The 15,255-nt window shown below is 43.5% G+C and overlaps 1 protein-coding gene across 1 annotated transcript; it reads right to left on the reverse strand.

Moving 5' to 3' along the window:
- Positions 1-11,434: 11,434 nt before the first annotated feature.
- LOC113310707 (protein IWS1 homolog 1-like) lies at positions 11,435-14,968 on the reverse strand. The gene is made up of 11 exons (XM_026559457.1): positions 14,638-14,968; positions 14,057-14,531; positions 13,831-13,947; positions 13,394-13,614; positions 13,170-13,299; positions 12,989-13,051; positions 12,831-12,908; positions 12,392-12,483; positions 12,236-12,295; positions 11,987-12,140; positions 11,435-11,771 (listed from the first exon to the last, which is right to left on the reverse strand). The coding sequence occupies exons 1-11, from the start codon at positions 14,655-14,657 to the stop codon at positions 11,673-11,675; spliced, it is 1,509 nt and encodes a 502-aa protein (XP_026415242.1). The 5' UTR covers positions 14,658-14,968; the 3' UTR covers positions 11,435-11,672.
- Between the last annotated feature and the right edge of the window lie 287 nt (positions 14,969-15,255).

The following is a 15,255-nucleotide window of genomic DNA, read 5'->3' on the forward strand; positions in this document are numbered from 1 at the left end:
TTTGCCACTCTTCCCGACATCTTCGTTCCACATCCGGTTCGCTTTCACCACTACTTTTATTGTTCCACATTTGAGTGATAATAGCTACATATTCACTAACGGCTCCTGCAATTGTGCAAAAATGATGACACAACCCATCGACATCACGACCATGATTGTTACCGTTTTATTCACGAAATTTTTGTAAAATGTTACTATAAAAAGTTTTTTTTCTTGACTAATACCATTGATATCATCTAATATATATAATACATAATTTCTGCAAAGTGACTTGTCTTCATCCATCGTATACTTGAGACCACGAATTCTTGTGTTCCTTTGTTGTGATTGTTGTGTTTCTTGTTGCGTTTGTTGTGGTGTTAGTTGTGGTGTTTGTTGGTGTGATCGTTTTTGCGATCTTTGTTGTGAGGATGCCATATTTGTTAAAGATGAAATTTTTCTAAGAGATTGAATTGATATGAATAGTTTTGTTTGAAAAGAAGAAAAAAAAAGTTGAGAGGGTATAGAAATTGTGTAATGTTGAGGAAGGGGTGAGTTTAAGTTTGTAGATGAAGTGAATTTATAGGGAAAGGAAAGGAACAATACGACCTGGACAGGAATAGCAGGTGGCGCTATTAGAAATAACGCGGCGCGATTACCAAAACTGTTGGCGTCCTAGTAGCGGATGCGCGTTGGTAGTGAAAAAGCGGGCGTTATTAGTGTTGACGCCAACATTATTAGTAATGACGCGCGTCCTTACAACAGACGCGCATTTGATGTTTCGACTCACTGTTCGTGCCATAGTGGGAGCAAAATGAACAAACTCTGAGTTTGTTTATTCCATAGGAATTGCTCTTATGACTTCTGTAGTTTGCACACTCTTGAACTGGATTTGTCCAGGCGACGACTGGGCTCAATTCACAGTAGCAGTATTGCGTTGTTGGGCGAAAAGTACTCTGTTTTCGTTTGCCTAGTGTTGATGGTGGATTTTAGTTCAGAGTAAAAATTATAAAACCAATATTTTATGCGCTGTCACCCTGCAAAGGGAAAAGTCGTTTAAGAAGTGATGAGTACAAAAAACCTCTTCACTTTATTTGAAGCAATTCAATAAATACACCCAGAATGGTGTGTGCAACAGCAATCCCAAATATTCTGTGAATTTTATTAGCATTATTGATTAGTGTATGATTTGCCTAGTATTTTCCGTGCTATGTTCTCAGCCGAACTCTCATCATTTGACATGACGTGACGACTGAGTGTTCACTCTCAACAGAGTAGCATGAATCTCCGTGCCAATATTGAGACATGCGTGAAATACCCACACAGGCTACATCATTCTCTAACAAAGAGAATCTCGTATCGACGCGCTATTGGTTAGCCCGATCGAGCATGCTTAAGGAAAATCTAGACTGTCCATGTCAGTCTCAGAAACGATCACGGCCGCACAAGTTAGCCGCATGATTTAACCAGCCTAGCCAAACCGTGGCAGGAATAGGCGATCACCGTGATGACCACTGGAGGGCCCACTAATGCCCCAGTCGGTCGAATATCACACACAATTCTCCAGCGCCGTCAAACGCCAGCCCAAAGTAAGGTATCCGCGCTGCTTGGAGAAGCTCAAACGACCATAGACTGTCCAGGGAAGTCTTAAAACCATTGCAACCGTCCAACTTCGCCAGCCTGGTTGGACAGATTAGATCATCCCACGGATGATTAGGGAAGTGCTAACGCACACGTTGGCGGGCCCACTTTTCCCTCACCCGATCGGTTTTCTCACGATGAGGCCATGGAGCAATGAAACGTTTGCTCAAACCATGGCGGGTGTGATGCTTCTAAGAATCGCGGAATTTCACTAGTGTCTTAAATTAATCACAACCATCCAACTTAGCCAGCCTATTCGGATGGCTTAGATCGCATTTAGGACCATCATAAAGGTGCACATGCGTTCGCCGTTATCCCAACGTTGGCCCCACATGATCGATCTCCCCAAAGGAGGCCCACAACGTGCCAAACCGCTTGGCCAAAGTCATGTGGGCGTGGCTATTTCAAAACCCTAATTAGGGTTTGCGACAATGCATATCTGTCGTAAATTGATCGTGACCATCCATCTTCACCAGACTAAACGGACGGTATAGTTATAGACTCAAGAGGTCCCAAGGATGCCAACATGATCACTGTGGGCCCACCTTTTCATGTGACCGTCCGGCCTATGCAGACTAGGGACCGGCGGCTCGAAACGCGCGCCCTAAAGGTGGCATGTTATACGGCTTTTAAACTATTTGTGGAAATGTATTTCTGTCGCAAATAGATCACAACCACTCATCTTTGTCAGTCAAGTTGAGTGGCCTAGATCGAATCTTTGTGGGACCGAGAGGTGTAGGCATGCACGCCAGTGAGCCGTCTCCACGCATACCCGATCGGCCCACTCAAGAATAGCACCAATGCTTGAATTCGATCAAGCTAAAGAGGGATGTTAGCGCACCTCTAAAAACTCTAAATTATTTCAACGGCAGCAAACATGTGCTGTAAATCATCTCGTTCGTCCAACTTTGCCAGCTTGGTCGGACGGCTTGGATTAAAAATTAGGCAATCAATGAAGTGCCTCAATGTTCGCCGTCTGCCACTCTGTCACAGGGAGTGATCAACAAGATGATGGCCCACACATGTGGCCTTCAAACGATCACTCGAAGATGGTTGGACTTGCTGCTATTTTAAGACGCTTAATCCGCGACTTACTTAATCAAGCTTTAAAACAGCGATGCTTTATGCATATCGATTGTTTTGAGCTGCTTGATTAAAAGCGATGCATTACATGCATCGAGCATGCGCGATGTTTCATGAATATCAATTCCATAAATAACTTGGTTATTTAACCTAATAGCACCGCATGTTATTTCTTGTGGCGGGTCCCACGACTCGCTCATTCGAGACATCAAACATGCCACAAACTAGGGGATACTTATTGGGGTATTAGTCTGGTGGTTTACAGTGTGCAGCGTGCAATGCTCCCATTACGAGAACGTGTCAGGAGGCATGGACGGTTAACGATGATGAGGGAAGTGGGCAAAGGCGTGATCGTGCGACAATCACTTACATGACCCCACTACTCCATCACTCCACTTCCTCCACTTCCTACGAGATGAGGGTTTCGCTCAATGACTTGTATAAATAGGACCTTCACCTATTTTCAAACAACACAGAAAAAACCAAGTGTTGTCATCAGTATCCAGAAAACACCCAGAACTGATAGCTTACATTGTGCAATCCAGTTCAATATTCTGATACAAGTCATAAACAACCAACACCTTCATAATCTCAACACCTTCTTCGCTTCCCTCCCTAAGATCAACCCCATCTCCTTCACTTTGTGACCGAAGCAAGTCTGGAACGGCCATTTCTTGGTTTAGGTCAGAATTGTACAGATTGATCTCTCGAATCTAAAGTACTCCAGTGCAGTGCATTTGTTTAGGGTTTAGATTCGTTTCTCATCCACACACACCCAAATTTACCAAAACCAACAGAAACAGTTTTCACCCATAAACAATTGGCGACCACAGTGGGAGATTGATCTCTCGTTTGCAAAATCAATATTTCAATATTCGTTCCAATTTTCTCAATTTCAAAAGGGTGGATCTTAGATCCAATTCAATCGTTAAATTTAATTTAGGTTCAACAACCAATTTCAATTTCGGTGTTCCATTCGCTAACAAGCTTCATAAAAATGTTTTTTCAAGTAATGTTAGTGGAAACGCCTTGGATAGCTGAGCAGCAGTTAATCTCCTAGATGAAAGGACCAGAAAGCCGCGCGGAGACACAAGAAGACGTGACTACTGCTTATAAGAACGCAACGGCTTCTCTGGAGATCCGGATGGAGCAACTGCCTTTTCTGCAAACACCACAAGTGTTGTATGGAGCAAGCCATAAATACCTCAAAGGTTCCACACCCAGAAAGACAAAGTGAAGATTCGCGTAGCTGTTGTTCCAGTATGGAGATAGTCGACAACAAATCTCAACACCATTGGAGTCCTAGGGAGACACCTGCAGAGATCACAAAAGAAAAGATCTATCTTTATTCCACCGTTGCTACCGATTTAAAGTCAGGAATATCCGCTACCACTTAATCAACAAAACGTGTATATCCAGAACATGGCGCAATTCCGATAATTCGTACATCTACAACAACAAAGGAGGCTTGACCCATCTTCAAATCATCATAAAGGGTTCACCTATTATTTCAACACAGACAACAGCGAGATACTCCCTTAGATGTGACACCTCCGATCACCAGAGCCAGATCCGCTGCCGCCACCAATATTTCTTCGAGCATAACGCCCTGGTCATTACTAGAGCTAATACCACTTCCCACTGGAGGATCCAGAGGAAGCCAACCCCCTATCACCATTGTTGATTTAATGGAAATACGAGAAGTTCTCGCTAAGGATCAGACGGACATGGCTACAACTCAGAAAGAGGTACTCACTTTCCTCAAGACGCTAATGGAGCGACTACCACAAGAGCCGTGTCAGCCCATAGAACCAATGAGGAGTACTTTCAACACTTTTGGCGCAAGCACTTCAACAAGGCGTGCATTCATAGATGAAGAGATTTGCGTTGCTCCTAAGCGCTCAAGGGAAAGGAATCATCCGTCCAATTTCATCACGCGTGAGGATCTAGAACGACTTCTCCAAAATCGAGGCAAAGAAAATCAGCAACCCTCCTGAGTTCACACAGAGACCCTCTTCCCATCAGGAGTTGCATGATTTCTGGGGACTCCGTTTATAAATTCGTGCAGCCTATGATGAAAAATTTATGTGAGGTTCTGTATTTCTTCAAGGCGCAACGTCAAGACATATTTGCAGCACTCAACCACATTGTATCAGAAAAGCAGTTGTTTCCAGCCAGGGAAGCCGTTCCCAAGCGTCATCCTCTCCTGGAAAGCACGATTGATAGATGAAACTGGGGACTCCTAACCACTGTTTATTTGAAGGATGTCGAGTTTGACAGCACGACGCGGCCTCTGACTTCAACATTGTAACCATCAAGGCTCTGAGACTTGCAAGGGAAAATCAAACAGAAGAAGCGTATCCTTTCCCATGAGGAGGAAAAAACACGGCTTGCCGACCAACACTATTTGTGTGCCGTCTTCCCATACGCCAAATCGCATGAACTCGTTTTTCGAAGTTAGGGGTTAATGGCCCCCTCACTGGAGTTCCCTCCGGGAGCCGCTTCGACGTTTCTCTCCAGGATCCGCTTCAACGTTCTCTCCAAAAGTCATTCTGCTTCAACGTTCTCTCCAGAAGTCGCTCCGCTTCAACGTTCACTCCAACAGCCGCTTCGCTTCAGCGTTCTGCTCCATAAGCATCAACGTCCTCTCCAGGAGCCGAAACCGCTTTAACGCCTCCTTCCTGCCAAGGATCGTTTCGTAGCCGCCACTTCTTCCTGCCAAGGATCGTGTCGTAGCCACCACACTCCTCCCTGTCAAGGATCGTGATCGCATCCAACCAAGGTTCATAGTTGTGGGCACCTTTTATTTCATCCCATCAAAGACCTGGGGACTTTTGTCCGTCTATCAATCCGTCATCATCCTGACGACATCGCTAAAGCCTAATGCTTCTCACTCACGGGGGATCCTGAAATACCCAAACCCCAATCATGCGCGAAGGACATGCCTAGCGGAGACAGAGCTAAGTAACTATCCTTAAACTAAATGTTTTATATCTATTAGGCATATTCAATAAATTTTAAATAACTTAGTGTTGAGACGTGCAAATTCCTCAACACGTTTTTCTCTTAGTGTTGAGACGTGCAAATTCCTCAACACTCACCACTGTGTTGTCAGGCATGCTGCCTCAACACATCCTTTCTCTTAGTGTTGAGAAGTGCAAATTCCTCAACACTCACTACTGTATTGCCAGGCATGCTGCCTAGACACACCCTCCTTTTGGTGTTGAGACGTGCAAATTCCTCAACACCACTATTGTGTTTCCAGGCATGCTGCCTCGACACATCCTTCCTCTTAGTGTTGAGACGTGCAAATTCCTCAACACTCACCACTGTGTTGCCAGGCATGCTGCCTCAACACATCCTTTCTCTTAGTGTTGAGACGAGCAAATTCCTAAATACTCACCACTGTGTTGCCAGGCATGCTGCCTCAACACATCATTTCTCTTAGTGTTGAGACGTGCCAATTCCTCAACACTCACTACTGTGTTGCCAGGCATGCTGCCTCAACACACCCTCCTCTTGGTGTTGAGACGTGCAAATTCCTCAACACCACTATTGTGTTGCCAGGCATGCTGCCTCAACACATCCTTCCTCTTAGTGTTGAGACGTGCAAATTCCTAAACACTCATCAATGTGTTCCCAGGCATGATGCCTCAACACATCCTTTCTCTTAGTGTTCAGACGATCAAAATCCTCAACACTCACCACTGTGTTTCCAGGCATGTTGCCTCAACAGACCTTCTTCTAGGTGTTGAGACGTGCAAATTCCTCAACACTCACTACTATGTTTCTAGGCATGCTGCCTCAACACACCCTCCTCTTGGTGTTGAGACGTGCAAATTCCTCAACACCACTATTGTGTTGCCAGGCATGCTGCCTAAACACATCCTTCCTCTTAGTGTTGAGACGTGCAAATTCCTCAACACTCACCACTGTGTTGCCAGGCATGCTGCCTCAACACATCCTTTCTCTTAGTGTTGAGACGTGCAAATTCCTCAACACCACTATTGTGTTGCCAGGCATACTGCCTCAACACATCCTTCTTCTTAGTGTTGAGACGTGAAAATTCCTCAACACTCACCACTGTGTGTATCCAGGCATTCTGCCTCAACACATCCTTTTTCTTAGTGTTGAGACGAGCAAAATCCTCAACAGTCACCACTGTGTTTCCAGGCATGCTGCCTCAACACACCCTCTTCTCGGTGTTGAGACGTGCAAATTCCTCAACACTCACTACTGTGTTTCCAGGCATGCTGCCTCAACAGACCCTCCTCTTGGTTTTGAGACGTGCAAATTCCTCAACACCACTATTGTGTTTCCAGTCATGCTGCCTTAACAATCCTTCCTCTTAGTGTTGAGACATGCATATTCCTCAACACTCACCACTGTGTTGCCAGGCATGCTGCCTCAACACATCCTTTCTCTTAGTGTTGAGACGAGCAAAATCCTCAACACTCACCACTGTGTTGCCAAGCATGTTACCTCAACACATCCTCTTCTAGGTGTTGAAACGTGCAAATTCCTCAACACTCACTACTATGTTCCCAGGCATGCTTCCTCAACACACCCTCCTCTTGGTGTTGAGACGTGCAAATTCCTCAACATCGCTATTGTGTTGCCAGGCATGCTGCCTCAGCACATCCTTCCTCTTAGTGTTGAGACGTGCAAATTCCTCAACACTCACCACTATGTTGCCAGTCATGCTGCCTCAACACATCATTTCTCTTAGTGTTGAGACGAGCAAATTCATCAACACTCACCACTGTGTTGCCAGGCATGCTGCCTCAACACACCCTCTTCTAGGTGTTGAGACGTGCAAATTCCTCAACACTATTGTGTTTTCAGGCATACTGCCTCAACACGTTTTCCTCTTAGTGTTGATACGAGCAAAATCTTCAACACTCACTACTGTGTTGTCATGCATGCTTCCTCAACACACCCTCTTCTAGGTGTTGAGACGTGCAAATTCCTCAACACTCACCACTGTGTTGCCAGGCATGCTTCCTTAACACATCCTTTCTCTTAGCGTTGGGACGTGCAAATTTCCCAACACTCACTACCGTGTTTCCAGGCATCGCTGCCTCAACACATCTTCATCTTAGTGTTGAGACGCGCAATCTCCTCATCACTCACTCTTGTTGTCAGGCGTCACTGCCTCAACACATCATAGTGCTGAGGGCTCCACCACCTCAACGCTCGTCTTTATATTCAAGGCTCGCTGCACCAACACTACATGGCACCAGTACTCCGTGGCCAAGACAGAAGAGCGCCAGCACAAAGATTGCAGATTGCACATACCTCTTCTCAAAGGTCAATCGAATTTTCCTGGTAATCTTCTCATGTCTTTCCCTTTCGATTTTTCATCCTTGTCTGTCACCATCTCATGCTTACCCCGCAACAACGCCACTGTTACGTGCTAAGCAGAGGATTTAATATTGATGGTAGATTTTAGTTCAGGGATAAAATTGTAAAACCAGTATTTTATGCTTTGTCACCCTGCAAAGGGAAAATCCGTTTAAGAAGCGATGAGTACAAAAAACCTCTTCACTTTATTTGAAGCAATTCAATAAATACACCTAGAATGGTGCGTGCAACAACAATCCCAAATATTCTGTGAATTTATTAGCATTATTGATTAGTGTATGATTTGCCTAGTATTTTCCGTGCTATATTCTCAGCCGAACTCTCATCATTTGACATGACGTGACGACTGAGAGTTCACTCTCAACAGAGTAGCACGAATCTCCATGCCAATATTGAGACATGCGTGAAATACCCACACAGGCTACATCATTCTCTAACAAAGAGAATCTCGTATCGACGCGCTTTTGATTAGCCCGATCGAGCATGCTTAAGGGAAATCTAGACTGTCCATGTCAGTCTCAGAAACGATCACGACCGCACAAGTTAGCCGCATGATTTAACCAGCCTAGCCAAACCCTGACAGGAATAGGCGATCACCGTGATGACCACTGACAGGCCCACTAATGCCCCAGTCGGTTGAACATCACACACACTTCTCCAGCGCCGTCAAACGCCAGCCCAAAGTAAGGTATTCGCGCTGCTTGGAGAAGCTCAAACGAGCATAGACTGTCCAGGGAAGTCTTAAAACCATTGCAACCTCCCAACTTCGCCAACCTGGTTAGATCATCCCATGGATGATTAGGGAAGCGCTAACGCACACATTGGCGGGTCCACTTTTCCCTCACCCGATCGTTTTTCTCACGATGAGGCCAATGGAGCAATGAAACGTTTGCTCAAACCATGGCGGGCGTGATGCTTCAAAGAATCGCGGAATTCCACTAGTGTCTTAAATTAATCACAACCATCCAACTTAGCCAGCATATTTGGATGGCTTAGATCGCATTTAGGACCATCAGGAAGGTGCACATGCGTTCACCGTTAGCCCAATGTGGGCCCCACGTGATCGATCTCCCCAAAGGAGGCCCACAGCGTGCCAAACCGCTTGGCCAAAGTCGTGTGGGCGGGGCTGTTTCAAAACCCTAATTAGGGTTTGCGGCAATGCGTATCTGTCGTAAATTGATCGTGACCATCCATCTTCACCATCCTAAACGGACGGTTTAGATATAGACTCAAGAGGTCCCAAGGATGCCAACGTGATCACCATGGGCCCACCTTTGCATGTGACCGGCCGGCCTATACAGACTAGGGCCTGGTGTCTCGAAATGCGCGCCCCAAAGGTGGCATGCCATACGGATTTTAAACTCTTTGCGGCAATGTATTTATGTCGCAAATCGATCACAAGCACTCATCTTTGTCGGTCAAGTTGAGTGGCCTAGATCGAATCTTTGTGGGACTGAGAGGGGTAGGCATGCACGCCAGTGAGCCCTCTCCACGCATGCCCGATCAGCCCACTCAAAAATAGCGCCAATGCTTGAATTCGATCAAGCCAAAGAGGGATGTTAGCGCACCTCTAAAAACCCTAAATTCTTTCAACGGCAATAAACATGTGTCGTAAATCATCTCGTCCGTCTAACTTCGCCAACTTGGTCGGACGGCTTGGATTAAAAATTAGGCAATCAATGAAGTGCCTCAATGATCGTCGTCTGCCACTATGTCACAGGGAGTGATTAACCAGATGATGGCCCACCCATGTGGCCTTCAAACGATCACTCGAAGATGGTTGGACGTGCTGCTATTTTCAGACGCTTAATCCGCGGCTTACTCAATCAAGCTTCAAAACAGCGATGCTTCATGCATATCGATTGTTTTGAGCTACTTGCTTAAAAGTGATGCATTACATGCATCGAGCATGCACGATGTTTCATGAATATCAATTCCATAAATAACTTGGTTATTTAACCTAATAGCACCGCATGCTATTTCTTGTGGCGGGTCCCACGACTCGCTCATTCGAGACATCAAACATGCCACAACAAACTGGGGGATATTTACTGGGGTATTGGTCTGGCGGTTTACAGTGTGCGGCGTGCAACGCTCCCATTACGAGAACGTGTCAGGAGGCATGGACGGTTAACGATGATGAGGGAAGTGGGCAAAGGCGTGATCGTGCGACAATCACCTACACGACCCCCCTACTCCATCACTCCACTTCCTCCACTTCCTACGAGATGAGGGTTGCGCTCAATGACTTGTATAAATAGGTCCTTCACCTATTTTCAAACAACACAGAAAAAATCAAGTGTTGACATCAGTATCCAGAAAACACCCAGAACTGATAGCTTACATTGTGCAAGCCAGTTCAACATTCTGATACAAGTCATAAACAGCCAACACCTTCATAATCTCAACACCTTCTTCGCTTCCCTCCCTAAGATCAACCCCATCTCCTTCACTTTGTGACCGAAGCAAGTCTGGAACGGTCATTTCTTGGTTTAGGCCAGAATTGTACAGATTGATCTCTCGAATCTAAAGTACTCCCGTGCAGTGCATTTGTTTAGGATTTAGATTCGTTTCTCATCCACACACACCCAAATTTACCAAAACCAGCAGAAACAGTTTTCACCCATAAACACCTAGGTCCTAGAGTGAGCATGGTCCGGATTGAGCCGGTTTTCGCCTCATCCAGTCCAATACATGTCTGATCCAGGATCCAATGGATGTGGGATGGATGGATTGGGCGTAGATGACCCTTTTATGTTATTGTTCCAGTAACGCTTTATGAATGAGGGCTTTTAGAATAGTCGGCTCGGCTAGACCCATGTGCCTTTACTTGGTTTCCCCGGAAAAACGCGCAGCAAAAGATCCTAAATTTGAGACTTCTTACGCTAAAAATATTCTTTTAATCGAGGGTACTTGTGGGCGGCTCGGGATCAGTCGGGTGTGGGTGTGCGTGCGACAGATTTTTAAGACGGCACCCAATCCAAAATCTATTGGATCCCTCAAATTGCTTGGGTATCCAGTCCATTAGTACATGCGCTAGACACCCACCCGCTAAAAATGGATGGTCCAGATTGAATTACAGATTCGGTCCCAAATGCTCACACTCACTAACTTTGACGACCTCAGTAATGGGATTGGTTGTTCCGGTGTGAACTGCAACCTGCAGAAGTTAAATCGCAAACAGCTCTCCATTTGCCACGACGGAAAGCTTGGGAAGAGCCGAAGAGGTTTCTACAATTCAGATTCTATACGAGTCTTCCCTGCCAACTTATTACAAGACCATCCAAAGCAAAGCTAATTGTAAAAGTGTTTCATGACTAGTTTTAATTTTTATTTAAACAGAATGGTCAGGGAAGTTGCCCGAATATTTGATGAGTAAAAATACAAAGTTGGAGATGATAAAAACGTGCACAGGGTTTGAACAATTTGGCAATTGGCACCAAAGTGCTTTATGAGAATTACATAGGACTGCATAGTGATTTAATCAAAGCTTCAGAGAATTACATAGGACGGCGTCCTGATTTAAGCTTAAATTGTAACAAACAGAAATAGATAACAAACAGATAGTAGAACGATAGATCAGCAGTTCAATTGCAGTACATAAACTAAAAGAACTTGACCATGCCTCGACCTTCTACACTGAGCTTTGATGCTTGAAGCATTTTCTTCTTTGGTGCTTTCAACTGCTGCAGCTTCTTATTCATCTGTGAGAAACACACCGAGTAAACTATGTCATAAACAGTAGAGAACCTGGTATATCAGGTTGACGACTATGCGAACAGGAAATAGAACCTGGTATATCAGGTTGACGACTATGCGAACAGGAAATAGTTGCATAATAAACAACGTTAATTCTGTAAACTGGTTAGTGCTTGAAATGCGGTGATTTGAGCCTTCCACTGGTCGAAAGTAAACTAACCTTTACCCTGCGCTGATCATGTACAACTTGTTTAGCTCGAGCTCTTATCTCATCTGGATCTATTTTTGACTGTGGGCGCACCATGAAATCCAAAGGTGCTGCTTCGGGCCTAGAGGCATGCTGCCTGGAAGATGATTCACCAGATTTCCTCTCCCTGAATGGCCGAAAAAGTTACTTGAATACTTCCATAGAAATGTGCTATCACATTAAATCTTAAGAATCGTCTGATGTAATTCAAGAACCTCTTACCGTGAAAACTCATCAAGATCATCATCTCTAGAGTCCAGTGTTGCAGCTTTGTCCATCCGTCTACAGAAGGAACATCCAGTTCGAAAGAAAGCAATGAGAATTTTTAATGAACAAAAAAAAAAGGTCAAAGCAGTTGCTATTTGGTCTAATAATTACTTTTTCGCCGGCGGTCTCCTGTAGGGAACTCTATCATCTTCATTGTGCTTCATATCCTCAAACCGCGTGCTTTTGTTGAATATTGGTCGACTCTGCATATATCACTCAAGTCTTTAGAGGACATCTATCACACTGACATGACAGAACACTCACCACAAACTCAGCAGACATTCTATAACTTCAATTATTGAAGAGTCCTAAAGCTACGAAAGTGCCCCACCCTAAAGAATCAGCAACACTATCTTACCCTGGCGATCCAGAAAAAGTAAACTTTAAGGTTTGGATGGTTACAAATCAGGATCCAGCATAACTGTTATTCAGGTTTAGATGCATTGACTCATGGTTCTATACCAGCAGAATTCTGGAACGACACTTTAAACTACACAATGAGTAAACACTTCAAACATGTGTCAAGGTTCAAAGAGACTTGTGACATTACCCATTTATCAACCAAGTCCTTGGCAAGTCGTCTATTGCCTGTCGTCTCTTCATCAGATCTTGACAAAAACATGATGACCTGCCAAGACAAATAATTTTTGATCTCTCAAAATTTATAATATTGCAAATATTCGAAAACCTTGATGAAGTGATTATTACCTTTCCAAGACCACTGTTCTTCAGCTGCTCCCTCCTATCAGTATGCTCTAGATCAATGGGAAACTATAAAAGAAAACAAGCACTGCCTGTGAACTACTACCATTCCGATAACAGATTCTTACCATGTAACAAAGAGAGATTCTTTCCCAAGGAAAAAAACAGAATAATTCATCATACATACATCAGTTAGTATTTTCAATATTGCGGTACGGATATTTATGTTGGGTAAGCTTCCATCAGGAAGGGGTTCAAGCCAATTCTTCAGAAGTGTTAGGACCCCACGATCTAAGAACTCTAGCTGAAATTGTTTCCTGTAAGCAATAACGACATAAATGAGAGGTTAACAGAAAAATCACAAGATGAACAAACTTATTGATCTGAATTAACAACAGCCAGTCTACTTACTTCGATAGAACCTCAATAAGAAGAGGCAACTTCTTGAGTTTTTCAACCGCAGGTTTATTCTCCATATTCAACTCTGCGTCGTTCTCAGCCGTAAGTTCAAGCTCAGCCATAAGATGCTCAACTACCAAAGCCATTTCCGCAGCTGACTTTTCAGGTTTCTTCTTTTTCTTACCACCCTTAAAGAGCCTTTCCACTTCATCATCTTCTTCACCCTCCTCAGCCTGCCATGCCAGTTTAATTAGTCGTCAAGAACTTAACACAATTATAATAGTAGTTGCACACGCAATGTTAAACAGAAACATAATTGCATAAGCATCTTAGTCAGCATCAACAACATCTACATCCTACGAAACAAAAAAAAACCAAGCCAACACAGAACCTACATCCTACAAAGCGAAATAATCAGAAGTACAAGATATACATGTATAATTGCCAACCTGAGGAGCATCACGAACATATCGTTCATTGTCACTTCCATAACGGTCAGCAGGATCCACTCCTGTATCATCGATAAAGTTTTCGTCATCCATATTCTTGACGCCCTCTTCATCATCCTACGCCAATAAAATAGAAAAAGTTTGGATAAATTCACTAAGGAAAAAATTCTATTGCATCTATACTTAGATGCAATAAACAAACAAGTTAGACATAAAATTGATATACCTCAGAATTTCCACCAGCAACTGTATTCCACATATCTCTTTCAAGTTCAGGATCAACACCATTATTAGCCCTAAAACTTGATTTTCCAGAACTTCCTCCAGCACTTCTTGAACTATTTTTGTACCCACCTCCTCTCTCAATTCTTCTCTCAGATGATTTCATCCTCTTTTCTTTCTTTCCACTCCCACCAGCACCAATCGAACTTTTCCTCTTACTATTGTTATACATCTGATCATTATCAACATTCTCAAAATCATCTCTAACAAAATTCATTGCTGCTTCATCACCACCAACATCAAAATCATCTCTTGTCTTCTTTATAAGTCTTTTCCTTGGTTTACCAACTTTATCAGGATCGTAATTATGAATTGGAGTAGGTTCCCTTTCTTCTCTCCAATCTTCTTCGTTGTCTTCAGCTTCTTGATCGAAACCCATGTCGGGATCCATTAATGGCTCACCATCTTCATCACGGTACCTATTACAAACCAAAATTTAATCGAAGAAAAGGAAAAAAAAAAAAACCTAGAAAAGATAGGATTTTGATCGAATTTGAAAATTAGAGCACATTAAGAAAGACTTACGGATCATTTTCGTAACCCATCCCGATTGATTAAACGCGTACGGATTCTTAATACTTCTGATAATACAGCGAACGATTTGTATACTGGGGTTTCTGAGAATTTATAAGGAAGTATATAGAGGATAGGAAAATTGGGAAAGACGAAGAAATAAAAAATTAGGGTTTCGATAGTGGATTGCCGAACTGAATCGGCGGTAAAAAAAAATGGTATTAGGCTCTTTTTGTTTTGGCGATGTATTTAACGCTCGCTCAGTTGGGTGTGGTAACTTGGTACTGCCGCAGTCCAGCAAGTATTTCTAGATATAATGAGAATGAGAACCCATAGACAGCTTTATCTCGTCTTGCCTGAGACCGGTGCACACCTTTAGAGCTTCTCCAATGGTGGTTGTGTGTGTTTCCTAGATGGCAACACAAACAATACATCCTCATTCCAATTTTTCCGTAACTTTAGGGAAGAAAAATAATTCTTCTCCAATGGTGTTGTTTGTAAGAAATTTTGGATTAAATATATATTTTATCTTTAGTAATTTTTAAATTTTATTAGAGCTAAAAATGTTTATTTAATACATTTCAATTAATTTTGGTAAGCAAAAGGTTCCTAGGATAGCTTGACATTGTC

The sequence above is a fragment of the Papaver somniferum genome, chromosome 9 (assembly GCF_003573695.1).
Source record: "Papaver somniferum cultivar HN1 chromosome 9, ASM357369v1, whole genome shotgun sequence".
Lineage (NCBI taxonomy): Eukaryota > Viridiplantae > Streptophyta > Magnoliopsida > Ranunculales > Papaveraceae > Papaver > Papaver somniferum.

What these genes read in the sequence shown, in the direction of transcription:
- LOC113310707 (XM_026559457.1), bottom strand. Translation starts at nt 14,657, where the DNA reads ATGGGTTACGAAAATGATCC. An exon ending in AGGACTTGGTTGATAAATGG is followed by an intron (nt 12,484 to 12,830) that starts GTAATGTCACAA and finishes TGATATATGCAG; the next exon opens with AGTCGACCAATATTCAACAA. An exon ending in ATGATCAGCGCAGGGTAAAG is followed by an intron (nt 11,772 to 11,986) that starts GTTAGTTTACTT and finishes TGTTTCTCACAG; the next exon opens with ATGAATAAGAAGCTGCAGCA.